Source organism: Elgaria multicarinata, chromosome 17 (assembly GCF_023053635.1).
Source record: "Elgaria multicarinata webbii isolate HBS135686 ecotype San Diego chromosome 17, rElgMul1.1.pri, whole genome shotgun sequence".
Classification (NCBI taxonomy): domain Eukaryota; kingdom Metazoa; phylum Chordata; class Lepidosauria; order Squamata; family Anguidae; genus Elgaria; species Elgaria multicarinata.
In genome coordinates, this window is record NC_086187.1 from 19,632,989 (window position 1) to 19,660,940 (window position 27,952).

Here is a 27,952-nt window from a genome sequence, read left to right on the forward strand (position 1 = left end):
CCATGTTTTACAATTACTTCTACATTCCTGATAGGTTAAAGCAAAACAAAATAGTTTGCCAGTCCTGAAAAATAAAGAAATACTGGAGTAGCTGGACCCTTGGGGTAAAATCCAACATAAGTGTGGTGTAGTGGCTAAGGTGTTGGACTGGGAGTCAAGAGATCCGGGTTCTAGTCTCCACTCGGCCATGGGAACCCACTGGGTGACTTTGGGCCAGTCACAGACTCTCAGCCCAACCTACCTCACAGGGTTGTTGTGAGGATAAAGTGGAGAGGAGGAGGATTATGTATGCCGCCTTGAGTTCCTTGGAGGAAAGAAGGTGGGATATAAATGTAAAAAATATAAACAAATAAAATAAGTAAGTCCTACTTAGAGTAGACCCATTACAATTAATGGGACTTCAGTCATAAGAAGAGCCATGCTGGGTCAGACCAAGGGTCCATCTGGGCCAGCACTTTCCACAGTGGCCAACCAGCCACTTTAATCCCATTTATTTCAATAGGTAGGGATACCATATGGAAAAGAGGACAGAGCTCCTGAGTCTTTAACCGTTGCGTAGAAAAGTGAATTTCAGCAGGTGTCATTTGTAGGCATGCAGCACCTGGTGAAATTCCCTCTTCATCACAACAGTTAAAGTTGTAGGAGCCCTGCCCTCTTTTGTATCTGGCCAAGAGGGCAGGGCTCCTGCAATGTTAACTGTTGTGATGAAGACAGGCTTTCACCAGGTGCTGCATGCAGCAGCATGCCTACAAACGGCACCTGCTGAAATTCCCTTTTCTACGCAACTGTTAAAGACGCAGGAGCTCTGTCCTCCTTTCCATATGGTCACCTACAATAGGTCTACTTTTCACCAATCCAGCCAGGCTCTTCTTACGGAAGGCATCGTTTTGGCCTGTCTCCTCAGACGGAGCCAGGGGGCGCCGCTGGGCCAGGCTCGGGCCTGGTGAAAGGGAGCGAGGCAGGCCGTTCCGCCCCCGTTCTTTCTCCTCCTCTTCCCCTGGTTACGGCTTGTCCGGCCTTCGGAGTGAAACCCTCAAACTGAGTCGCAGACGGCGTGGGGGAAAGCGCGGCCATGTGGCGAGGAAACACAGGCGCCAAGGGCCAACATGGGCCGCCGGGGACCGAACCGCCTCCAGCTATCGAGTTCCTTGACGACGAGGGGTCGGAGCCGCAGTTCGACGGTGCGTTATGGGGGGGCCGGGGGGGGCTTGAGAAGGGGAAAGGCGATAAGAGACCCCCCTTCCCCTCCTCTGTATGTGGGGGGTGGAAAAGGGGAGACGTGCACAGCCCCATCCCAAGTAGGTCTCCTCTGAAGTAAGTTCCGTTGATTTCTATAGGATTTGTTTCCTAGCAAACAAGTTTAGGATTGCAGGTGGTTGTGGTTGTTATTTATCATCATCATCATCATCATCATCATCTTTTTAAAAAAGGATTCCGGATTTTAATTGTGTTTCTGTATGTTTGCAATATTCTGCAGGTTGCCTCAGGTGAAAAGGAGACTAGTAACTTTTAGATAAAGGGTATAGAGTGACATCAACGTGCATGGTTGCTTCCCCGAGGGTCTCTGCCCCGAGGGACTTGCAATCTAAAATTCGACACAGGAGAGCCAACAGATGGGATAGGGAGGAAGGTGGGGGGCAAATTACATATAATAAAGTGTAATTTGCTCATTGTTGCCCCTAATAGAGGCTAATTGGTGCCATGATTTCCTTCTTCTCCGCCTCCCATTGCAAAAGAGACTTAACAGCTTACCTGTGTGTATGAAGTAGGTTCACTTGGGACTTATTCTCAAGCAAGGATGATAGGGAAAGCTTTTGCCACAATGGGTTTTGCAGCTTTAGGCGATATCTTTTTTATTTCACGCTCCCCTATGTTTTAAAAGAAGAAGAAGAAAAAAAACTCCCTGCTAGTAAAACAACAATAAACAAACAAATTTAGCACTGGCTGGATTGTCCCTTGGTTCAGGATTTCTGGACAGAGATTTTAAATATACAGAGAGAGATAAATGCTATTATTCTGGGTCTGGTTGAAAAAACAATCTCCCTTTCTAAATAATAGACAAGCAAGAGCATTTCTGCCCTCTCAAGAGACTTGTCACATATTTCTTAGCTGCTAGGGTGATTTTAATGGCATGATAGACAAGACTTTGCCAAGGGCTATGCAATTAAAGCAACCTGCCAAGGAGTAGGATGTCATAACATGCAGGAGGTGCTGAGCACATATTGGGCATTTGAATCCTTTTTATCTGGTGTTTTCAGAAATATATATATATATATATATATATATGATTAAGTAGCAGAATTCAGTAGTTCCCCTGCTGTTGGGAATATTTTCTGCTTTCACTCCCTTCTCCCATTCCAGAAATATTGACCTTGTAAACCAATATTGTAGTTAGTGAAGGTAGAACAGTCATGTGTTAAGAACTGAGGAATGAATTTGCATCACTCTTCTTCACCTTGAGGCAGACCAGTTAGGGGGCAGTTTCATCATTCCCTCTAAACCATCTCGTGACTTTTTCTCCGGGTACTTTATAATTGCATCAGCTTCCTTTCCTCTACACTGATGCAAACCATGCTCTCTGTAAGTCCATGGTTATGCTAATTTAAAAGCAGCTTCATTATACTGATGCAAAGCGAGAAAAGACACACAATATCAGTAGGCTAGTCTTTTCCAACCTGGTGGCTTCAAGATGTTTTGGACTACAGCTCCCACTATCCTTGACCATTGGCCATGCTGATTGGGGCTGATGGGCTGGTGTATTTACTGTTAGTGAGAAGTAGGTGACACACTAAACCATTCCAGTTTCATCTTGCCTATTCCTGCAGTCTTTAATCTCTTCTTTTATATCTGTTTGTCAGCCCAGCCTGTCTTCCTGGTTTTATCTGTCTAATGCAAATAGTAGGCCCTTTGGCCAGGGACTGTGACTCATTTCTCTGCGCTCTACAGAACCTAATTAATTAAAAATGGTGGTGTTAACCTATAAAGCTCTTCAGGACTCCAGGCTTCCGGTTCACACCAACGGTAACCCAGAGTGCTGGGTTCCTGTTCTGGCTTGTCAGAGGAGAGAGTTTCAAGTTCAGATGTTACACTAAACAACCCACCCCTGGCTTATTTACCTGCTCGCCTTGGCAGGAGGAACAAAGCAGGAGCAATTGAGCTCTGTGTATTAAAACACTAGCTTTGTTCACTCTAATGCAGCCTTCCTCAACCTGGGGCGCTTCAGATGTGTTGGACTACAACTCCCAGAATGCCCCAGCCAGCTCGGCTGGCTGGGGCATTCTGGGAGGTGCAGTCCAACACATCTGGAGCGCCCCAGGTTGAGGAAGGCTGCTCTAATGTATGGTTCTTAAAAAAACCTGGGTTACCATTGTGTTCAAACTAGGCCAGTATCTGAAAGAGAACCTTTTCCTCGTATATTCCTAGCCAAACACTAAGATTGTCATCAGAAGTCCTGTTCTGATTTGCCTCGAAATATGTTCGGTGGCTACTTGGGAGTTACAGAATATCCTCCCTACCTCGTGCCACTCGTTTGTCTTTTCAGCACCAGTTAAAGAACTTTTTATTCTCTCCGGCCTTTTAATCCTGTGTATATTTCTGCTGCTTTGCTATGTTTTTCAGTAGTTTTAGCGCCGATGGTTTTAGACCTTGGCGATACCTGATTTAGCTTCTGCTGCTTCTAACTTTTAAATGACTGTTTTGTTATGCTGCTTTTTATTGAATGTCTTTTAATTGTAATGTCTCCAAATAAATCCTAGAAATAAATAACTGTTGAGGTTCAGTAGTAGCAGTAAATAAGCTGTGTTCAGTAAACTCTGATTCAAGTACGTGGTACAATTCTGTTGGTGCTGTACAAAATACAGGAGGGGAAGGACATATTTGAATGCTTTCCTGTGTCAATCATTTACTGCTGAAGGAAAGCCAGCACATCGGAGTAGGCTGGGCTGGAACCATTCTCATTTATACGCTTTCGTTTCACATGCAAGGAATTTTTTGACATGGAGGCGCAACAAAGCATTTGTTTTATCTACAAGTATCTTAACATACTGTTTTAACTATATCTGGGAATCAGATATAGGATCAGTTCAGACAACACATTTTTCAATGGTGGTTTTAGAACTCCACAGTGGAGTTTTTATACCACCGTTGAGAAATGTGTTGTCCGGAGAGAAAACTCCACCCCACAGTGGAGTTTTTATAGAAAACACTCCATGTTGAATATCCACACTGTGCAGAAGAGTGTTCCTGTACAACTGTTGTGTTGAGTGTTGTATGGAGGGCACAGTGGAGTTTCCTGTAGCGTTGAGTGGACTTTTCCCACTGGCTACAGAGTTCCCTGGCAAGAGTGGCGAAAGGAGCACGTGCCACTCCAGGAGAGACTCCGGGATTTATTTATTTATTTGCAGCAATGGCTGATGGGATACCATCAGGAGGACTGGGTGAGGAGACAGGGTGGAGGAACTATCAATCAAACTTCACGTTGCCTTTTACTGAACTCCACGATAGCCCACAGTCACACAACGTTGGAGTTAGAACATGTTGTGTAGGGAGTACCCCCTACAAACTCAACTGTTGGGTGGAGTTTTCCCACTGCGTTTCTGAACTGAGCCATAGTAGAACAGTGTCTAGCACTGATATTGTGTAGGACAGACAACTTAGATAACTAACGGGATCATTGATTTTTAATTTCGGAAGGTTTACATCTGTTCAAGAAAATAGTTACCGAATCTTTAATTTCTGCCCATTGCTTTTCAGATTCGGATTGGCCTGCAGAGCTTCGAGGTGCAAATGGTTCTCAAAAGATAAAGGATATTACATCTTCATTTGCCACCCAGCTCCTGCTTGTTTCTCTGCTACAACATCTTTGCCATGTGTATGCACAAGATCCCTTGCGTTCAAGACGTTTGTTCCAATGTTAGTAAGAGTGTGTCTTGATCTTACATGGTAGGGTGGTGCAGGTCAGTTCCCAAAGAGTATGAGAGCTTTAACTGTAAGGGTGCAATCCTATGCATGTTTAGACCAAATGAGTCCTACAACTCATAGAATTATAGAGTTGGAAGAGGCCTATAAGGCTATAAAGTCCAACCCCCTGCTCATTGCAGGAATCTACCTTAAAGCATACCTGACGGATGGTTGTCCAGCTGTATCTTGAATGCCTCAAGTGTGGGAGAGCCCACGACCTCCCTAGGCAATTGGTTCCATTGTCATACTGCTCTAACAGTCAGGAAGTTTTTCCTGATGTCCAGCTGGAATCTGGCTTCCTGTAACTTGAGCCCATTATTCCATGTCCTGCACTCTGGGATTATTGAGCTAGCCCCCTGCTGGCCAGGGAATGCTTGGAGTTGGATTTACTTCTGTCAAACATGCATAGGATTGAACTCCTTAGTTGCCTCAGGGGTCTTATTTGTATCAAAAGGCGACTTATACATTTCTCAGTAAAATAAATACAGTGATAAAACTGAAGAATGGCACTAAGTTAGCTTAATTTTAATATTTTTCTGGAAGATAGTTAATAAGAATGTGGGTGTTGAAAATGCAAACGCTTTAGCAGAAATGGGTCATTAAAAATAATGCAGTTTTTAATATTAGTGTGGTCTAAAGGTCAGTTCTCAATTTCTTTTAAAATATTTCCCTCCCATTCCTCCATTTCTTACAGTGCTGTGTAAGATGTTTACTCAAATGCACTTGCTTTCTGATTTTGCTGTCTGCGAAGAATTCAGTAGCCTAAGACTACAACATAACCGGGCCATTGCTGCATTAATGAAAGCAACTAATGAAAAGATCCTCAAAGAGGTAGGTTTAATTATTCTCACCCTTTCTCTCTACTTCCGAACACTAGCATAAAAGGGTTGGGGGACCCTATGGAACACTGTTTGATGCAGCCCTGGGCCTATAGCTATGAGGAGGAGGAGGAACTGGAGGACACTAGAGATACATTGGAGATCCCCACCTTCCTACCCCGGTGAGCAGGAATATCTTACACACGTACTAGGGCTCTGCCGTATCCAAGCTGATGGGGCTGTTCACATGTCATGACAGCCCACCATGGCTTAATTTACCTACGTGAGCTGTTGAATTGTGCTGGGTGCCCAGCTTGCTGTGGCTTGTCATGTTGTGCAAATTCAGGCAGCAGGGATTGTTTGAGGGTTGTTTGAAGGTTAGACAACCCCCCAAATAACCTTAAAATGAGCCATGGGTTATTTGAGGGTTGTCTAACCCACAAACAAGCCCTGCCGCCTGGGTTTGCAAGCCATGCAAAAATGGTGCCCGTGGGCGCTCGGCACAACACAAGTTACAGGAAGCCAGATTCCGGCTGGACATCAGGAAAAACTTCCTGACTGTTAGAGCAGTATGACAATGAAAACAGTTACCTAGGGAGGTTGTGGGTTCTCCCACACTAGAGGCCTTCAAGAGGCAGCTGGACAACCATCTGTCAGGGATGCTTTGAGGTGGATTCCTGCATTGAGCAGGGGGTTGGACTCGATGGCCTTATAGGCCCCTTCCAACTCTACTAGTTTATGATTCTATGATCCCTACAGGTAAATAAAACCACAGTGGGCTGCTGCGTCATGCAAATCAGGACAGTGTATGTGAAGTGCTCTAATTAGAAAGTACTATGTAAATACAATAAAAATAGACAAATGCCACTGAACGCTGCTAAATTTTCTGTCTTGGGATTCAATTTAGTTTTACTAAATAAGGGAATACTAATTCCCTTATTCTAAAAGCATCCTAAAAGCATTCTAAAAGAATTCTAAAAGCATTCTAAAAGCATCCTAAAATTCCACAGGATAGGCCTGCCAGAAGAGATCAGTCTTTATAGCTTTCTTAAATACTAAAAGCCTATTAAGTTGACAGATCTCCTCTGGCAGGCCGTTCCACAGTCTGGGAGCAGCAGAAGAGAAGGTCCTCCGGGTGATACCTGTCAGCCTAGCTGCTTTTTGAACATGTTGTACTAGTTAGCATATTTGGACACTGGATCCATGATTGAGTCAAGAGTCATAAAATGGTGTTTTGTTTTTTGTAGGAGTTGGGTAAAGGCGATTCTTATACAAAGAGGTACGTTTTTGAAGCTCTATAACACATGTTTAAACCAATTGCAACTTGGGCAGTGCATGTTGGTATGCTGACTCAGAATAGGTTTCATTGAGCTCAATTGGAGGCTAATCAGTAGATACATTTAGCATTGTTGCAAAAGGTCTCTGTATTACAAATATAAAATGCTAATTAGTATCAGATTAGCTAAATAACATTTTAAAGCCATCTAACAAGCCACAGCAAGCCTTGGGAATCAGAAGAGGAGTTTGAAAGATTCTGCGTTCAATTTTAAACTATATGTAGTTTCCCATGATGTCTGAATTCAGGAAACTGTGGTTTGTTTAAAACTGTGGTTATTGCTTGACTTGAGAACAAGCCAATATCTGGGGTGGCGGGGAGAAAGCTTGATCCTGGCATGTTCTCACTGATGCTGGTTTTTTATTTTACTTTTAGAAAGGTAGGGGATCCCGACTGTGGGCAGAGCCCCTGACCAATCTTGCAAAACTTCCTACTTTTCAGCTCTCATTGGCCTGGTTCAGACAACACACTAAACCATGCTGCTTAACCACAAAATGCTTAATGGAATGCATTGCATTCCTTTAACCATTTTGTGGTTAAGCAGCATGGTTTAGCGTGTTGTCTGAACCAGGCCATTGTCTACATGTAGATACCTGAGGCTTTACTAATCTGTCTATACAGTGGTTAGTGTTTGGCCCTGTTCAGAAGACACCTTAAACCACAGCTTTAACCATTGTGAATAATGGTTAAAGACCTTTGTTGTCTCTGGCAAATCTGTTTTTATCTTGCATTGAAAGGTGCTTTTAGGGTGTAACAAAACTTTGTCACTATGTTTATGGCTCTTCAGTACTGCTACAATTAGAGTGGTGTTAACGTATTGAAAAAGTAGGATCTGTTTCTCTACTTCTAATTTTGAATCAATGTTTCTGTCCCTTACAAAATTTGACTAGGTGCTTTCTGGGTTGAGTCACTTTGTAGTACTGCCTGGATTTTTGGGGGGGGGCAACATGAAATTGCTTTTCATTAAGAAAAAAACCATCGGGAAAGCAGTCTTGGAGAGCATGATTGAAAGCTTGGGGGGAGGGTAGAGGAGGTGCTTTAACTTAAATCCAATCTTTCCCAATCTGTTGCCCTCCAGATGTGTTAGTTGCCACACATCTGGAGGATGGCACTTGGGCAAGTCTACTTCCTACCAGTTGAACATTCAAAATGAGCCCCTGGGCATACATTTGGTGATTCGAATTCTTCTATATTTGTAGTGCATTTACTAACGTCGTTGTTACAATTGATAACATACTCGTTTTCTAAAAACAAAATAGGGAAAATGAAGTTCTCTTTGAAGCACAGACGTCTCGCTATGTTAATGAATTTGATGAGGTGTCGAAGCTAGGAAAAGGAGGGTACGGAACAGTATACAAGGTATTTTTCTTCTATATCAGCAGCTTTGTAATAATTGTTTAAATTGGAATGGAAAGTAAATAAGGTTGCAGCTCTTTTCTGAATTATTTGACAGTAAGTCTCATTAAACTCAGTGGGACTTACTTCTGTGAAGATGTATATAGATTTGTGGTGCTTCTTTATGCTCTTAAAATAACAGATTGAACATATTCTCTAGAAAAGGACTGTAAAAGACATGAGTTATAGGTAGACCTCCAGCCTCCATCGTCAAAATATTTACTATTCATTATTTCATTTATTACATGTGTATACCATGCATTAGCTGAAGTGCTCTGGGTGTTTTACAAAACAAAATGTAAAACCTTAAAATACAGTAACATAGTAAAACACAATATAAAAAGCACGAATTTAAAACAGAATAAAACCACAGTAGTAACCAAGGTAAAAGCCAGCCGCAACGCAAAGGTCTAAAAATGCACTAACAAGTTTTTTTAAACTGAAGAGCTAAGAAGAAAATAAACAGATCTTCACCTGATGCCAAAAAGACCACAACATAGGCACCCGGGAAGCCTCTCTAGGGAGGCATTCCGAAACGGGTGCCACAACCAAAAAGGCTCTCTCCTTAATTGCCACTTAGTTGCCACATTTGGTGGGGGCCTCTGGAGAAGGGCCTGTGAGGATGATCTTGGGGACTTGGGGCAGGTATATATGGAAGGAGACAATCTTTCAGATAACCTGGTCCCAAACTGTTTGGGGCATTTTAGGTTAATAAAAGCACTTGCAGTGGGGCCCAGAAATGGGCTGCAAGTGCGTTATGATTTGTATTGGCTGGCAGTCCCATTTCTGGAACTGGATCAATCCCCAGCTTTAATAATATTTGGGGCTCAGGGTGGATGATGTAAAGGCAGAAGACTGAGCTAACGACCTCTGCTCTGACTGAAGTTGGCCTTACCTTCTCTTCCATTCCGGTGTTGTTCTTCCCTCTTTTCCGAGCCTGGTGGGTTATATTTGTAGTCAGGGAATCACTGTGCAATACAGTGGCCAGATACGATTTTCTTGCAGGATGGATGCTGCATGTGGGTTGTCATTTGATAACCCCTGATCTGCATTTCTGTTATACCTAACTGACATGTTGACAATTTACTTTCAGGTCAGAAACAAGCTAGATGGTCAGTTCTACGCGATTAAAAAAATTCTTATTAAGAAGGCTACCAAAAGAGATTGTATGAGGGTATGCATTTATTTTACATCTATTCAGGTGTGTTTGCCCTGTGGAGATTCATGACTCATTGTAGCTGTTTTCTGATATGATCTTTAATGTTAAAGGAAAGCGATTATGTCATGATAGTGAGTAGAAACCTTGATATTTCATTATATGATTCTAATGTTCCTCTGTATTGATTTCTTGTTTGTATTATAATATGAGCGGTTGATGTAGTACCTACTTTCATACGTTCCTCACCCCACCGCAACAATTATTTTAAAGTTATAATTGTCTTAAAAAAAACACAGTTCCAGAGTGATATTTTATGATGGGTTGTGATTCAGTTCTGTGAATTTTGCACTAAAAGGGTATGCAGGGGATGTGCTGAGGGCAAGTAGTTCTTGTTCTCACATGCTCTAAACTTAAAAGGAAACTTTTGGGACACTGCCTTACACCTACACCAGGTTGGGCTAATTTCTTCATCTAGCTTAGTATTTTCTACTCTGACTAGAATCACCTTTTGCCCGACATTGGCCCCATTCAGAAGTCAGCTTAAACCACGACTTTTACCATGGTGGTTAAGCCAGAAAGCCAGGCCGGGTTCAGAAGACACCTTAAACCATGGCTTTAACCAAGATGCATAAAGTTTTTTGCCTTAGGCAAAAAACCCCCCATGATTTAAAGTGTCTTCTGAACCCAGCCTGATTTTCTGGCTTAACCACCATGGTTAAAGCTGTGGTTTAAGGTGTCTTCTGAACGGGGCCAGTGTTGAGCATTAAACCTGGAACCTTCTGCATATGAAACATATGCTCTACCACTGAGCTATGAGCCCTGACTTCAAGAATTACACTTCTTTTTTGTGGGGGTGTAATGATGAAGCTCACCTTCAATTTTATTTCAGGCAAAGTGTTCCTCAGCTATCTGAAATCGAATAGACATGGTCTTATCTAATGATATTATTGATGTCTCTTTGGTCTCTTTGTAGGTATTACGGGAAGTTAAAGTGTTGGCCGGACTGCAGCACCCTAATATTGTGGGATACCACACTGCTTGGATAGAACATGTTCAGCCAGCATGCCGAAAAGGTGCTGTTGTGGCAATAATAATAATAATAATAATAATAATAATAATTCTTGCCTGCCTTTCCATTTTGATTGAGGTGGGGAACAACAATTAACAAAAAAATACATAATACTCAATTAAAACATAATACATTGTTAAAAACATCCTAAAAAACATCCTAAAAACATTTTTAAAACATCTTAAAATTCCACTGGCTAGGCCTGCCGGAAGAGGTCAGTCTTTATAGCTTTCTTGAATGCTTAAAAACTGTTAAGTTGATGAGTCTCCTCCGGCAGACCATTCCATAGTCTGGGAGTAGCAGAAGAGAAGGTCCTCTGAGTAATACTTGTCAGCCTAATTTTGGTTGACTGAAGTAGATTCTTCCCAGAGGACCTGAGTGTGCGGGACAGGACCCAAACCATGTAGGGCTTTAAAGGTGATAACTAACACTTTATACTTCGCCCAGAAACTAATTGGCAGCCAGTGAAGAGATTTTAGGACTGGTGTGATGTGATCACTCCTAGATGTTCCAGTGACCAACCTGGCTGCCATATTTTGAACTAGTTGAAGTTTGCGGACTAGGCACAAAGGTAGCCCTATGTAGAGCGCATTGCAGAAGTCAAGCCTTACATATTTAAGCGGAATAACTTAAAATGTAAGGTATAATTTTACAATTATCCAATGACACAGATCAGTCTATCTTTATAAAATGCCATGTTTCTCTTCATTCAATTGTAGATGAGACAAACCTGAATTTGCCGTCACTCAAAATGTCTTCTGGGCAAGAATATTCCGAGTATGTATTCAACAAGAACACTCCTTCGGTCTTTCCCAAAGAATAACCCCAAATATGAAGGATTGGTTTTATTTTACAGTAGGGATCTTTTCTAATACCAAGTAGTATGTATGTATGTATGTATGTATATATATATGTGTATATATATATATATATATATATATATATATATATATATATATTTAATCTTTTCCATTGCTTTTCCTTTTATCAAGTTGAGGAAGAATATTATATCACCTTATTCTCAATGGCTAGCAAATGTTTCCTTGACCAGCTATTTTAAAATGTATTCAACGTAAAGGTTTTCTATGTTGTGGTCTGTTTGAAGTCCCACAAAAGAGTCTGTGCCTTTACAGGCCTCAGTGTGGTACCTTCTAAAGATCAGGTACTCTTTCTCACTTCCATTAGTTGAAAGTTATAACCGTGTACATGTTATGAGAGGTGTGGAGTGTACCAGTTAGCTTCTTCAAACCTCAGTGAGAGCAGCAACAAAAATGATGGCAAAGCTCAAACATGTATCACAGCATGCTTTGTGACCCCAATCCAGATAACATTTAGCTGTGTGTAAGTCCCACTGGAATCAACAGGAAAGGTAGTCACCACGACTTAAAGCCCCATGGATTTCAATGAGACTTTAGCACAACTCAGTTTCCCTGGATTGGGTCCAATATATTTATTTACTTTTACACAGCTTTTGAAAGACTAGGATAGAACTTCCAGGCCATCTCATTGCAGGATATTTCTACCTTATGGAGCTTCTAACAATGGTTAGTCTAGCAGGTAGCTGATAATATGAATTGAACAAAGCGATTCAGTTTGAAAAACGCAGTCTGTTGAAAAAGAGGTTTCAGGATCTCAAATGATTTCTAGCGTGGTTTGAACGCTTTCTTTCTTCTTGGGGAGAAAAGTACGCTTTCAGTTGGAGCCACTGGATTCTTATTAAATATTCCCTAGTAAGTATTCCCAGAAAACGCTGCTTTCTCCACTTTTGGCAGGCATGAGAGTAGTGTTCCATGACTAGTGATCCCATAACTAACTGTAATCTTACAATTAGCTAGTGGGTCCAGTGAAACCAATTTTCACCTATTTTGTTTTAATTTGTGTAAATCCTTGTCCAGGGATGAGGACTGCTGTAAAGTTTGACAAGTGGGCCCTGTAAAAAAAATGTTGCACTGTGTAATACCTCTGTTCTCTGTTTCAGCCAGCCAGCCAACCATCACACCCTCCAAAATACTCCATTCAATTCCCCTTCCTACCTAGTCTTCCTCCCCAACACACACACACGTCAGTCAACACTCCATGAGCAAAAGGTATGCTCAGTCCTCATTGAGCCTTTGGGGAATGCTTTACACTCCTTAGGTTTTTTTTCCTAATTCCCCCCCACACACACACACATACCTTGGGGTTCCTGAAGCTTGCTGACATAGGAACATAGGAATCTGCCTTATATTGAGTCAGACCTTGGTCCATCTAGCCCAGTTTTGTCAACACTGGCTGGCAGCAAAGGCTGTCCAGGGTTTCAGGGAGGATTCTTTCCTTGCCCTACCCGGAGAATCCGGGGATTGAACCTGGGGCCTTCTACATGCAAAGCATGTGCTCTGTCTCCGTTTGTATCTGGGTGATGCCATTTTGGCTACATAACCAGCGGCACTCACACATTAACCTCAGAAATAGAGGGTATGAACGCAAGCTCTGGCATTACACTTTGTGCTATATTCTTGTGCACGTTCTGCTGTGGCACCCCGGCTGTGGAATGAGCTCCCCAGAGAAGTTCGCCTGGCACCTACGTTGTACTCCTTTCGGCGCCAGGTGAAGCCCTTTTAATTTCCCCAGTACTTTATCCATTTACTATCCTAGTCTTTTAACTCTGCTGTTTCAAATCTGCATTTCAAATCTGCATTTTAAATCTCTGCATTGCTGCTTGGTTTTAATCTGGTTCTACGTTTGTATTGCAGTTTTAAGCTTGCATATTATATTTTATGCTGTTCTTATGGTTTTAATTTTGTGAACCGCCCAGAGAGCTTTGGCTATTTGTTGGTATAGAAATGAAATGAAAAAATAAATAACTTCTGGCACCAGCATCTGAGGAACAGTGCTAGCAGCTATTTTTGCTTCTGCTCACCATTCTTTGGGCCGGCCCTTACATTTCTTGCAGAGATCAGTGCTCTGTTGAAGACATGGAAGACAGCAGTTCCATTATCTTTGCTGAATCCACCCCTGAAGATTCTGTTGACAGAGGTTGCAAAGGAAACAAAATGAATGCCTGTTCACTACCTGTTGAGTCGCAAGGCAGCCGCTCTAGGAATGGCACAGGCAGTGGGTCGAGATACAATGAAAATCATCCATCCATTGCATCTCATCGCAATCAGGATAGACGCAACATTAACACAAATGACTCTTGGAGCGATGAAGAGCACTCCCAGAAGGGGGTATCTCTGCATGGCCAATGTGAGGTACCTGCAAATTCATTTTAAATATATTTGATTAGTCTCCGATACGTGTGCAACTTTAAGCACTTTATGTAGCAGAATGGATCCTACGTATCTCTTAATTTTCAAAAGAGAGCTCTTGGAGTTGTTTCATTCAAGCAGGAGAGAGGGTGAACTTTGTGTGAAGTGTGTGTGTGTGAAGCCTTCTGAAGCTTGAGGAATGCTGAACTTATGCAGGAGTCAACAATTACTTTGAGTCAGTGACATGAGTTGAAACCAAGGCTGATGAAAATAATATGAATTTCAGTGGGATGGGATGAAAATGTTTTATACCTGTATGCAGTATTATATCTTATACTTTCACCGTAAAAGTGTTTATCTCCCTTACAAGCCTGCCCGTGCTTTAAGATCTTCAGGGAAAGCCCTTCTCTCAGTCCCACCATCTTCAAAGGCGCACTTGTTGGGAACATGGGAGAGGGCCTTCTCGGTGGCTGCTCCAGTGCTCTGGAACTCCCTTCCCAGGGAAGCTAGACTGGCTCCCTCCTTGATGTGCTTTCAGAGGCAGGCAAAGACTGTTTTGCTTCGGCAGGCCTTTGGCAAATAATTGGGACCTCTGTCTGTGCCAAGAACTTTTAAAACTCTCCTTTTAATTTTTTTAATATTGGAATATATTTAATACATTTTTAACTTTTGTATATTTCTATTCATAGGTTTTAAATGTATATGTTTTAAATTTTGTAATGCTGCGAGAGGCCCAGCATTGGACAAAAGGCCAACAACAACAACAATAATAATAATACGCAGATAAGCTACTGAGCTTAATTGACCTACTTCAAATAAGGGCATTTAGGTTGTGTCTTGCAATCCTGTACCCATGTAGCAAGGCAGTAAGGCCCTTTGAACTCAACGAGACTTGCTCCTGAGTAGACATGTATAGGATGGCAGTGTCGGAATCTGATTTTATTGGGAATAGATTTAATCGTACCTGTAACTGCTTGCAGCGGTTCAGTGAAATGCATTGTTTGTGCAACAACAATGTAAACGTTGATTATGGGGTAGTCGGTGTCTCCTCTTAATGCATTCTTATCCAAGCTGATGTCCTCCAGTTCTTTTGGACTACAATTCCCATCATCCATACCCATTTTCCATGCTGGCTAGGGTGGATTGTGGAGGTGTAGTTGAAAACCTCTGGAGGGCTCCAGGTTGGGAGATGGCTGTCTTAATGCATACCCTTCTAGGAAATCTTGTCTTTGGATGTATTTTCCTTGGGCAGGGTGCCTCTCTCGGGTTTCTTGGGTACTGTTTGCATACTTGCCCCAGGAGGTTTATTTCTTGAAGATACACGTCAGGTTTTATATTTACCCCTGTTCTTTGCTATACTAGGGAGTAAGAATAAAAATATATATCCTTGTCACCTAAAATGTAATGACTCTGGGGTCAGGTTGTTCCTGCTTTTTGGAGATGAAGAGACATAGTAGAAATGGATAGAATCTTTTTCATATTTTTCTTTTTAGAAGGTGTTGTGCTTAACTTTTGCTAAAATGCACATCATGTGCTAAAGTGTGTGTGTGTATGCATTCCTTCTAGCATACTGAAAAAGCATGTGCTGATACTTTTTTCTCAGGTGGAGTATCATCTAATGCTTCACATACAGATGCAACTGTGTGAAATCTCATTGTGGGACTGGATTGCCGACCGAAACGGAATATGTTTCAGAGCAGATGATGCTTCCAGTAAGCTTTAAACTTTTTTTATTTTTTAACATAGGAAACTACAGATCATGGTGGGGAGAGGAAATATTTTTGTAAAAATAAAAGCTGGGCAAGGCAGCCCCTGCATATCTGGGGCCCTATGGCATTCTTAAATCTTAGCCAGCATTTCAAAGCTGCAAGATGTTTGCTCCTGATAACCAGGCCGCCACAAATTCATGAGCGAGTTGGTGGCCTTGCCCATCACGACAGCATACCTGTCCCATCCCTTTGTGGAGGGAAGGAGAGTTTTCATGTTGCACTGCATGAAGGTGTTGCAGCTCAGCAGTAGGCCTGTGCTCTGAAATCTTCTGGGGAGGCCTTTCTCTCAGTCCCACCAACATCCCAGGCACGCCTAGTGGGAACGCAGGAGAGGGCCTTCTCAGTGGCTGCTCCAAGACTCTGGAACTCCCTTCCCAGGGAGGCTAGGCTGGCTCCCTCAGTGCTACAGTTTCGGAGGCAGGCAAAAACTTCCTTGTTTCAGCAGGCTTTTGGAACTATGCTGGACTTGTGTTAATGTATCGGATTTTAACCTGTTACAGTTTTTAACATTTTTAATATGCTTTCAGTTTTACTGTAGGTTTAATTCTATTTTAACTTTTGAAATTTATATTTATTATTTATTTATTGCACTTATATACCGCTCCCATAGCCAGGGCTCTCTGGGCGGTTTACAGAAATTCTAAAATTAAGATAAAAACGAGTATACAAAATTTAAAATTCTAAAACACAGAACATACACACATAAAGCATTAAAAACCATTAAAAAAACTAAACATGTGGTGATTAAGATGTGCCGCCATATGCCTGGGCAAAGAAGAAAGTCTTAACCTGGCGCCAGAAAGATAGCAGCGTTGGTGACAGGCGAGCCTCGTCAGGGAGATCGTTCCATAGTCTGGGGGCCACCACCGAAAAGGCCCTGTCCCTCGTTGCCACACTCCGAGCCTCTCTCGGAGTAGGCACCCGGAGGAGGACCTTAGATGTTGAACGTAGTGACCGGGTATATTCACGTCGGGAGAGGCGTTCCATCAGGTATTGTGGTCCCAAGCCGTGTAAGGCTTTATATGTCAAAACCAGCACCTTGAATTGGGCTCGGAAACATACAGGCAGCCAGTGCAAGCAGACCAGAGCAGGTGTTATATGGTCGAACCTTCTGGTTCCCGAAATCAATCTGGCCGCTGCGTTTTGCACGAGCTACAGCTTCCGAACCGTCTTCAAAGGCAGCCCTACGTAGAGTGCATTGCAGTAATCTAACTTGGAGGTTATATGTTTTAATTGTACATGCTTTAGTTTTGTAAACCTCCTTGAGTCCCAGTACTGGGAAAAAGGTGGGATATAAATACAAATAATAATAATAATAATAATAATAATAATAATAATAATAGGGCAAATTCTTTGCATACAGCAGGTTTCAGGTTCAGTCCTGGCACCTCTAGGTAAAGGCTCCTCTTTGAAATGCTAGAGAGCAACCGCTAGTCCATTTAGACCAAGGGTTGGCACCCTGATGGCGTTGAGATGTTTTCACAGGCGGCATGATCAGAGATTATGGGAGTTGTAGTCCAAAACGTCTGGAAGACACCAAGTTGCCTGCCCCTGGTGTCGACAATATCGAGTTAGAAGATCCAATGTCCGACTCTGTATAAGGCAGTTGCCTATGTACCGACCTAGTACAATCTACTTTTTTTCAAAAAAAAACCTTAACAAATTAGATTAAATCCTATCCATTATAGCATGACAGCTTGGCTGTAGCAATAGTTTGTCATTGGGAAAGGCAAATCTTTTACAAAAAGAGAATTAAAGTTATGTTGCATCTTACTTAGAAATAGAGGGGCGAAGTTGCATTCAGGGAATCACTCATTACATACTGTTACAACAAGTCCTAACAACTGGGACTCCTTCCTAAACATATTTATTTATTTGTTGCATTTATATCCCATCTTTTTTCCCTCCAAGGAACCCAAGGCGGCATACATAATCCTCCTCCTCTCCATTTTAACCTCACAACAACAACCCTGTGAGGTAGGTTGGGCTGAGAGTCTGTGACTGGCCCAAAGTCACCCAGTGGGTTTCCATGGCCGAGTGGGGATTAGAACCCGGATCTCCCGACTCCCAGTCCAACACTTTAGCCACTACACCACACTGGCATAGTGTGATGCAACTATCATTACTAGCAGCAATTGATAGCCTTATGCTTCACGAATGTGCGTAATTCTCTTTTAAAGCCATCCAGGTTGGCAGCCATCACTGCATCTTATGGGAGTGAATTCCATAGTTAAACTACACGCTGTGTTAAGAAATCCTTTTATGTGTCCTGGTTAAACAGGACTGAAACTTGTTCACGTTAGTAGCTCAGGTAGGTTGGACTGAAAATCTGTGACTGACCAAAAGTCACCCAGTGGGTTTTCATGGCCGAGTGGAGACTAGAACCCAGATCTCCCAACTCCTAGTCCAACACTTTAGCCACTTCACCACACTGGCTAAACATATATCTCTTTTCCATTTTTAAACACTTTCATTGTTTAAAAATGGGCTTATGACTCTAAGGGTGCAATCCTAGGAATGTTTTGATAGGGAAAAAGTCCCACAACTCCATGCTGGGAGATATAGGACTTTTCTCTCTCTAAACATGCATAGGGTAGCATCCTAAGTGTTGTTAACACTAGTCAGAATTCAAAGAGCCATGTGAATATTTTTACATGTCCAAGGTGGGTTGTGTTTTCTCAGACAACACCATTAGAACCCCCCTCCTGACTCTGAAAGCAGCTTGTTGGTGTGACATGGAGGTTTGCTGTTCAAATTATTACTTTTATTATTTATGAAGTGCTTGCAAGCAAGTCTGTATGTGTACCTAAAGTAGCTCTTTGGGTTGTGGCTAGCATGGACAATTTATTTGTATACTGCAGCAATGCTTGTAGATAGGTCAGTATGGTTCCTCTGTCTTTTTCTATGGAGAATTGTTTAGTGGAAGGGGGCTGTGGTTGGCAGAAACCCTGGATAGGAGCAATCCATACTGCAACATTTGAATTTTCTTATTAACATTGCTTTGGAATACATTAGTTAACATAGCTGGTGTTTCAGTGTTGTCTTTATACAAATATTGAAAAAAAATACTTTTTTTTAAAAAGGTCCTTATCACCATGTAGACAATTACTGGACATTAAAAATCTTCCAAGAGCTACTAGAAGGAGTGTATTATATCCACAGTAAAAGAGTCATGCACCGGGACATTAAAGTAAGTAAAGTACTCCTTTCAGACCATTGTTGGGTGTGTACAGAGCTCACACCCCTCTCTGCAAAAGGATATTTGTTCCCAGATTCTATCCAGTGAAATTTTAGGATGCTTTTAGTATTTATTTATTTATTTATTACATTTTTATACCGCCCAATAGCCGAAGCTCTCTGGGTGGTTCACAAAAATTAAAACCATAAAAAGCATAATAAAACAACCAACAGTCTAAAAACCACAAATACAAAATACAATATAAAAAGCCCAACCAGGATAAAACCACACAGCAGAAACTGATTTAGGTTAGAATACAGAATTAAAACAGCAAAATTCAAATTTAAGTAAAATTAGGTGTTACAATACTGAGAAAATAAAAAAGGTCTTCAGCTGGTGACGAAAGGAGTATGCTCTTAGTATGTTTTTTTAGGATGTTTTAACAATGTATACTATATTTTTAATCAGTATTTTATACTTGTTGTTCCCCGCCTCGATGAAAGTGGAGAGGCGTGTAAGAAATAAATTTATTATGATGATGATTAATAATAATAATGATGAAATGACTAAGAATATGGATGCAAATTCAGATCTGCACAATAAGGACTCCCACATATATTAGCATCTGGTTTAGACATGGAAAACTATGCAATATTCCCTTTTCTGCTTGAGCTCAAACTTCTGTGGCCCCAGGGCTGTTGAACACTTTGACATGAGTAATCCTTTCTTTTCTCTTCTTGAATATCAGCTCCTACCTTCACCCTAAGCTTTGGAAGCTGTTTCAGTTGCATTAAGCCATTGCTGTGATGGCATAATATTCAAGAAACCCTGTTCTACATGCAAATGTATGCATCTCAAAATGTAACATTTCCCTCCCACAATACTTATATTCTATTCCAACGAAATGTTTTTAAGTGCACAATGTTGAAATAATACTCAAGACAAATAGGACTGCTTCAGAAAACCATGCCAAATCTTGTTTTGTTTGTTTATTTGTTACCATCATGGTGTCCCATTTCTGCTATTCCTATCGGATGGCCTTCTGAAATGTGTTGCACATTCACAAAGAAACTTTTGCAGCGTATGAGAACTCCTGATGAATGTATATGGAATTCCACAGTCGGGTTGGAATGATTCCTTTTAGCCGGCATTTCGTGTTTCCCCCATATATTTTCCGGATGTTGAATTTGCAGATATCCTGCAAGGACAAGACCTCGAAAGAGACTTGGATGAGCTTGTCTTTCAGTCGCTTGCAATGTGGAAGGTACAGCGCTTCGGGGAGATGACCTTTGTAGTCAGTCAGTTTCAAAGGATACGATAGGCTGAGCAGTTTCTTCATTACTTCCGCTTTTCTTAAATTAATACTTTTTTGGAGGAACAGAAAGAGTGGAGACTCCTCTTGCTGCGTTAAAGAGTTAGCATCTGCACCGTAATTCAGTAAGAGGTTAATGATATCTTCTCTGCCGTTTCTGCAAGCACTGTGAATGGCTTCTTGCCCTTCCCAATTTTTCATGTGTACGTTCGCTCCATTGAGTAACAGTAGCTCCACACACTTACCACCTGCTGCTAAGATGATACCTGCCTTGCAGGATGAAGACCAGACAGCTAAGTGGAGTGCAGTTTCTTTGGCACCTGCAGTTGCGAGATTTACGTTTGCTCCACACTGGAGCAAAAGTTTAATTGCCTGTTGGTTGAGAATTTCAGAAGCTAGGTGAAGAGCCGTTTGGCCTGTCTTGGCTCTGTCGTTTACTTTTGCTCCGCGTTTCACCAAGTCTGGTATAATGTGGTGACATCCAGTCTGTACAGCTAAATGTAGAGGATGGTGGTCACGGCATCTGAACTCGTAAAAATTTACGTTGAGGTTCTCCTTTAGTTCGGTACGAAGACGTTTTTTAGCATGGCCTCCTTTGGTTCTCTGATGCACGTTCAAGCAACATCCTGCAGTTCTGTGCCTATTTGGGTGATGATATAATAGATGGTGAAACACTGTGTAATTCCTTTTCTTCTGTAATACATTAGCGTTCCTTCCAAGCGTGATACTTTAAGTGGTCTGCAAAATCTCTCTCGCCTAATAATTTAGGAAAACAATCCCACCACTGAAGCCCGCAAGTGATCATCCAGTTTAATTGGCAGTCTTCCTTCCACTTCCACCCCCCTCCCGAGACTTATTGTCTTCAATTACACCTGGGTGGCTTTCTTTAACGAATTTGCCTGGTATTACCTTCGAACCATCAAACAAGAATGATAGTACTTACTCTAATATTTCCTGCTTGACTATAATCTGGTGCTGCCCAATCTTTATGGCAAGGAGTGAGCAACTTGCGGCCCTCCAGATGTTTTGACCTGCAACTCCCATCAGCCGTAAGCACCATAGCCAATGATGAGGGATCATGGGAATTGTAGGCCGTCTGGAGAGTCACTCGTTGCCCACTCCTGAACTTTTACGGCATGTGTTACTTGGATGCAAGGATGCAAGAGGTGGGATGAGGCACTGTGGGTGCCTTAGATTTGGCCCAACCACAACATAGAACCTGAGGCTATTGAGGGCTTATCTGTTTTCTTTAGCTACTGTACTTCCCCGTAGCTCCATGGACCACTGGATGCTCAACTGCTTCTTGTTCCAGGGAGCTACATCCAAGTTGCCTTGGTTATAAATCAAAGTGGTTTCATTAAAGGAATGGAGGTTAAGAACATAAGAAGAGCAATGCTGGATCAGACCAAGGGTCCATCTAGTCCAGCACTCTGTTCACACAGTGGCCAACCAGATGTCGACCAGGGACCAACAAAGCAGGATATGGTGCAACAGCAACCTCCCACCCATGTTCCCCAGCAACTGGTGCACCCAGGCTTACTGCCTTGGATACTGGAGGTAGCACATAACCATCAGGGATAATAGCCATTGATAGCCTTCTCCTCCAGGAATGTGTCTGTCTTTTAAAGCCATCCAAATTGGTGGCTATCACCACATCGTGTGGTAGCGAATACCATAGTTTAACTCTGTGCTGTGTGAAGAAGTCCTTTTTATTTGTCCTGAATCTCCCACCAATCAGCTTCATTGGATGACCCCATTGGGTTCTAGTATTATGGAAGAAGGAGAATCATAGAATAGAAGAGTTGGAAGGGGCCTACAAGGCCATTGAGTCCAACCCCCTGCTCACCATTGCATGCATCATTTTGTACACCTCTGTTATGTATCCTCCTACCCTCCTCTTCTCCAAGCTAAACAATCCCAGCTGTTGTAACCTTCCCTCTTAAGGGGGATGCTCCAACCCCAGGGTCATGTTAGTTGCCCTTCTCGGGACTTTTCCCAGTTTTGTGTATGTGTGGCCCTTCAAAGGACTCGGGGCCCATGGGCCAGGGCCAGGATACTAGGTCGTACCATTCCAGTGCATATGTTAGATTGTGCATATACCCCGGGGAGTAGATAGCAGTAGTAGTGTAGTGGCAAGGCAGGGAGATTCCTCAGTTACGCTTCACCACAGCATGACCCAGCCTTTCTTGCTCATTACCCTTCTGTCCTTAAGGCTAAGCAACGTAGGTTGAAAGGAGGGAAAGTGAAACCTTTGACCTTATAGAGGTGAAGCTTCACCTTATAGAGGTGAAGCTTCTCCTGCCTTCTGAAGGGTCCCCAGATCCCAACTAGGCTATGATATATGGCCAAACATTACCTCATTTCAGGATCTCTGTTCTGTATATTTCGCGTGTATCTTCCATGTGATTCCATGGATAGCTTTAGTTGCCACATTGGTCCCAGGGGATAAAAAACACACGATACAAAGTAAGTATTGGATAACAAGAGTAGCCCTAGCAAAGCCTTGCTGTAAAATCTCTTAGACATGTTGCAGTGCTAAGATGTTTTGATTAGAACAAAGCCTGTCTGAAGGATTCAAACTGAACAGCATTAATAATAAATTTAACTTTGTTTATAGCTGATAGTAGGCCACCTTTCCAATCTGATTTGAAAGCTTGTATACTTCCGTAAAGTCTGAATTGACCAAAAATTGGTTGAAGAGAAACTGTAATTATAAATACTTTGTGTAATTATTTTGAAGCATGGCGCATTTACCCCTCTGTACGAAAACTGCTAAAATACATTACCATGTACAGTGTCAAGTTTAAAAATGATTTTTAAAAAATTTGGCCAGTTTTATAAGTGTGTAAAATTTGTTCCTCAATCTTATTTTTTAAATCTTATTTTATTTATTTATTTATTACATTTTTATACCACCCAATAGCCAAAGCTCTTTGGGCGGTTCACAGAAATTAAAACCATAATAAAACAACCAATAGTCTAAAAACACAAATACAGTATAAAAAGCACAACCAGGATAAAACCACGCAGCATATAGCACAATCCTGTGCATATTTGCTTAGAAATTTGGTGAGAGTTTTACTCTCACAGAATTATGCATAGGATTATAGCTTCACTGTGCCATGCTGGATCAGACCAAGGGTCCATCTAGTCCAGTACTCTGTTCACACAGTGGCCAACCAGATGTCGGCCAGGGACCAACAAAGCAGGACATGGTGCAACAGCACCCTCCCACCCATGTTCCCCAGCAACTGGTGCACACAGGCTTGCTGCCTCGGATACTGGAGGTAGCACACAACCATCAGGGCTAGCAGCCATTGATAGCCTTCGCCTCCAGGAATTTATCCATCACTCTTTTAAAGCTATCCAAATTGGTGGCCATCACTACATCCTGTGGTAGGGAGTAACCCTAGCGTATGTTTAGGGTTACAGTAGACATGTATAGGATTGCATGGGTATTCTGCTTGTTATCATATAAAGGTGTTCATGACAAAATAACAGATTTTTAAGTACCCAGGAAGACATCTTCAAAGGTGCTCATCCTCCATTTGGCATGAATCTAGAATCCTTAGTTAAGGCAGCTCTTTACAAATATTGGCTTTTGAAGTTTCTGCGGTATCTTGACACGGTAGTAATTTAGATTTAAATGGCTACCTTGGAAATAACCGGCGGACAGGTTGAATGCAATAAATCTTGAAGCGTGGCCGTATCATTGGTCATTATGGCTTCAATTAAGTTTTCCTCTGTGAATTCACTTTCCCATCTGCAGGAACCCCTGATTAGATTACCCATGTTAGAAGAGAAAATGCCAGTGTTTGGAATCCTGTGCTTGAGCTTGAGTTAACACCCTTTTGTGATGATGTGCAATGCCTGGTTCTGGAACCAACTAGATGATCTCATGGGTTCTCCAGCAAGGGCAATGAGAGTGGGCAGGCAGGCCTGATTCTTTCAGGAACTTGGCAAGACCCTGCAAGGTTCTGCCTCTGCAGATTACATATTAGCTGAGCCTGGCCTAATCCTGTGTAGAGGAGGCATTTGTCCCTTTTCAGGCAGGTTGCCAAGCATCAAATGGATACAGAGAATAAGCAACACTGAAAACAGTGGTATTCTTCTCCCATTGTGGCTTGTTTCATTCCTTTGTGGCCAGACTAAATGGAAGATGGGGCTTAGATCTTGCTTCAAGTGCAGGCTTGGACATTTCTTCTTAGGATTCATTGAAACCATTAGGAAGGGAAAGTGCAAAGTTTCATGTAGGAAACATTCGAATTTTCTAAATGTAAACAACTGGCACACTCTCGTCTGTTCTCACAGCCCAGAAATATCTTTCTGCAAGGATCTGATCACCATGTGAAAATAGGAGACTTTGGGTTGGCCTGTAGAGATATTATCCAGGAAGATTCAATCCAGTTGCTAAGCGCAAAGAAGACCAATGGTAAATACAGAGTGGGGTTTGGTTTTCAGTTAAATGGGCAGTATGGCATTTCAAATACAATTGTTTCACGTAGCTTTAAATTTAATATTCGGATTGTCTTTTCTCCCCATAGAACTCATACATACTTATGGAGTTGGTACATGCCTGTATGCATCGCCTGAACAACTACAAGGCTCTCACTATGACTTTAAGGTACAGCCACCCAAACCTCCATCAATATTTTATTTCTTTACTTGCCCTCCATTGTGTGAACTGTTACGAAGGGAGAACAAGACAGAATTGGGGGATGGGGGGAATAGGATAGTTCATATTCCTGGATTTAAGGTGTGAGAGAGTGCTCCAACCTTTGACCCAGGATCCTAAGCACTCCCCTTCAAAGCCAGCATGAAGTGAACTGTCCTGCTGCCTTTCCTTGTTCTAAGAGAGGAGGGAAAGGGGGCATGCTGGTGGGTGACAGAGGGAACTGGAGAGGCCAGCTTATGACGTATCTCCAGGCCTCCTCAGCCTCCTTTCCTCCTGCTCCAAAGCGCCAGCTAGATGGGTGAAAAAGCCCATTTAGCTGAAATGCAGATGGGTGAAAAAGGCCGTCTAGCTGAAATGCAGATGGGTGAAAAAGGCCGTCTAGCTGAATTGCAGATGGGTGAAAAAGGCCGTCTAGCTGAAATGCAGATGGGTGAAAAAGGCCGTCTAGCTGAAATGCAGGGCAGGAAGCGCATGGAGGCAAAGATCGCCTCTCTCTCTCCACCTGCTGGATGGCTGTAATCCTCAGAGTTTGGAGGCTTACGGACATCACGATAGGATAGCGCCATTAAAGCATTTTTCAGCATACATGTTCAAGGACCGGCATGGTATAAAAAGTAGACTGACTGGGAGAGGTTGGGGCAAGGTGAATTGATTCAAAAAGGAAGCACAAGAGCCGTGTCGTAGTAGTAGTGATAATGTTCAGTTGTAGAATTTAAAGCCACACACACAGATAAAATTGTTCTATTGGCAACCATGAGAGAACAAAGCAGCTGAAAACAGTTTGATCAAAAATAGCGGTTTTGAGCACACCTAGTTGCTTTACCTTACCCAGGTTCGTTGGTCATGTGCTCTGAAAATGTTTATAGAGACAGCTTCTCTTAAGGGTGTTTCCTTGAAATGGGTAGGGAATAAAATATGCTATCTGAACATAGCTACCATTGTTGAACACGTGTTTTATACCATTTGACTGTATGAAGACATACAATTGTGCATGATTCAATGACCCTGGAGGGAGGGGTGGGAAAGCATAAACCATAGATATGCAAACCTGAAATGTATTAAACCACTGGATTTAATTGTTTAAAGGTCACTTTTCTGTAGCACAGATTTGAGTCCAGTTAGGAGTATAACTTTTGAAGTTAGGGACAGAAGTATCTGTAGTTTCTCTAGACTGCTATGGAAAACTGACTTTAAAATGCTGTAGGATCCAAACTTAATTAATCCAAAAACCCTGGGTACACAAATTGTTTTTGAACCTTTCACCTAAACCACTGTAGATAAAAGTTTGGAGACTATTTGGACCAGAATCTCCAAACTTTTAAAATATCACCTCACATCGCTGTAGTTGAATTTGGTTTAGGGTTATTTGCAATACCTGATATTGCACTCAACAGCCTCCTGTTTTGTACCTTAGATATTATTTTATGAGCTGATGTTAGTTTCCCCTTTTTGTCTCTAGTCAGATATGTACAGCTTGGGTGTAATCCTGTTCGAACTCTTCCAGCCATTTGGAACAGAAATGGAAAGAACCGAAGTTTTGACAGGCTTAAGGAATAGCCACATCCCTCTCTCTTTCAGCAGGAAATGGCCAATACAGGCTAAATATGTTAAGCTGCTAACCAGTATTGAATCCTCACTCAGACCGACTGCCAGTCAACTTCTTGAAAGCGAACTTTTCCATAATGCCGCAAATGTGAGTTTTTACTATATCTGAGGGAGCAAACCCCATGGCTCCTAGAAAGCATATGAGGGACCATAGGATGTTTCGGATTCCCAGCTCTGAGTGGAGACAGTGCTCCACCTATGGTCTCCCTTGCAGCTGGCACAGAAAAAACACCCTGGCTGCTCTGAGGTCAGGAATATGGCCTCAGAGAAGGGGGTGTTTCAGTGGGAGGAGACTGGAGAGGCCAGGATACGAGCTATCCTGGGGCGTCTCCTGCCTCCTTCTCTCTCCCATCGAAAAAGTTTTGCTAGATGGGCAAAAAGCCCATCTAGTGAAATGCAGGGCGGGAGGACAGGGAGGCGAAGATCAGCTCTGGTGTTTTGCCTGCCCTGCATTGAGTGCTTGAAAACCTTCGAGTCCAGGGGCTCACAAGCATCAGGGGCACAACCCATAGTATTCCACCCTTAGTTTCCAAAACAGTAGGGGTCTTTCTGTTTTTACTATTTGCCATAGGGGACCCTTAGTTGTGTGTGCTATGTCCTTATGATGCAGAGATATCTTTCTAGCTGTTGTCTGTATACTAGTGTTTGTTTAATTTACACAGTCCTAAGAACTTTAAGTGAACTTGAGCACCATTCTTCGATGGAAAGGTGGGATAAATTAAAGAAATTCATGGAAAATTTCCCATCTCTCCCTGTCCCCAGCAGCCCTTCACTTCTCAAAGTATTTGAATAAATATGAGATGTTAAGTTTGACATTTAGAGTTTACAGAAAATGCAGCTATGGAGAGGAAATGGCCAGGAGAAAAGAAAGAAACTAGAGACACATACTTTACAGATGACCACAAACTCTAGCTAGGTCATCAGCCATTATTTGTATTCATGACTGCTCCTTAACAGCGTGCTCACATGTAAACATTAAACGTAACTGAAGTGAAAACCTTGGCTGTGGATAAACTCACATTACAAAAGCAGCAGCATACAGGCGTTTTGAGACCTGTCCTAACAAGCTTAACTAGTAGAGAAGGTGGATAAAGGTTTTCATTATCCTAACTTTTAATACCGAATCTAGTTTTCCATTATAAAGATGTGATAGTATTCCTTTGTACATAGTGCAAGTGCATTCGTTTTATTTTTATATACCTCATTTTATTTTTTAGGTCATTTGTGTCCTTCAGCAGAAAGTGATGCAGCAAAATGAAGAAATCAAGCTGCTGAAGGAAAAAGTTGCGTTACTTTTACAAGAGAAAGATGAGAGAGACAGAATTAAGCAACTGGGCTCTCCTGTTTAATTCAAAGAAAAGTACTTAATGTATTATGTAAGATGTTTTAGTTTTTTATATAAAGTGTCTCCCAGCAACTTGAGCATGTAGATCATTTGGTGTGGTCAGAA

At 42.1% G+C, this 27,952-nt stretch overlaps 2 protein-coding genes across 3 annotated transcripts; one reads left to right on the top strand and one right to left on the bottom strand.

Moving 5' to 3' along the window:
- The first annotated feature begins 1,038 nt into the window (after positions 1-1,038).
- EIF2AK1 (eukaryotic translation initiation factor 2 alpha kinase 1) lies at positions 1,039-27,918 on the top strand. Of its 2 annotated transcripts, none has more exons than XM_063143058.1 (15): positions 1,039-1,181; positions 4,753-4,911; positions 5,654-5,790; positions 7,025-7,056; positions 8,373-8,472; positions 9,602-9,709; positions 10,641-10,740; positions 11,456-11,513; positions 13,669-13,966; positions 15,567-15,675; positions 18,816-18,922; positions 24,534-24,654; positions 24,767-24,846; positions 26,357-26,590; positions 27,720-27,918. In XM_063143058.1, exons 1-15 carry the CDS (start codon positions 1,073-1,075, stop codon positions 27,849-27,851), a joined length of 1,884 nt encoding a protein of 627 aa, XP_062999128.1. In that variant the 5' UTR covers positions 1,039-1,072; the 3' UTR covers positions 27,852-27,918. The 2 variants fall into 2 exon arrangements, with proteins under 2 accessions (XP_062999128.1, XP_062999129.1); XM_063143059.1 differs by having other exon boundaries at positions 9,602-9,682.
- On the bottom strand, positions 19,971-23,942 carry ANKRD61 (ankyrin repeat domain 61). Its single transcript, XM_063143403.1, has 2 exons — positions 23,877-23,942; positions 19,971-20,915 (listed from the first exon to the last, which is right to left on the bottom strand). The coding sequence occupies exons 1-2, from the start codon at positions 23,940-23,942 to the stop codon at positions 19,971-19,973; spliced, it is 1,011 nt and encodes a 336-aa protein (XP_062999473.1).
- Positions 27,919-27,952: the final 34 nt, after the last annotated feature.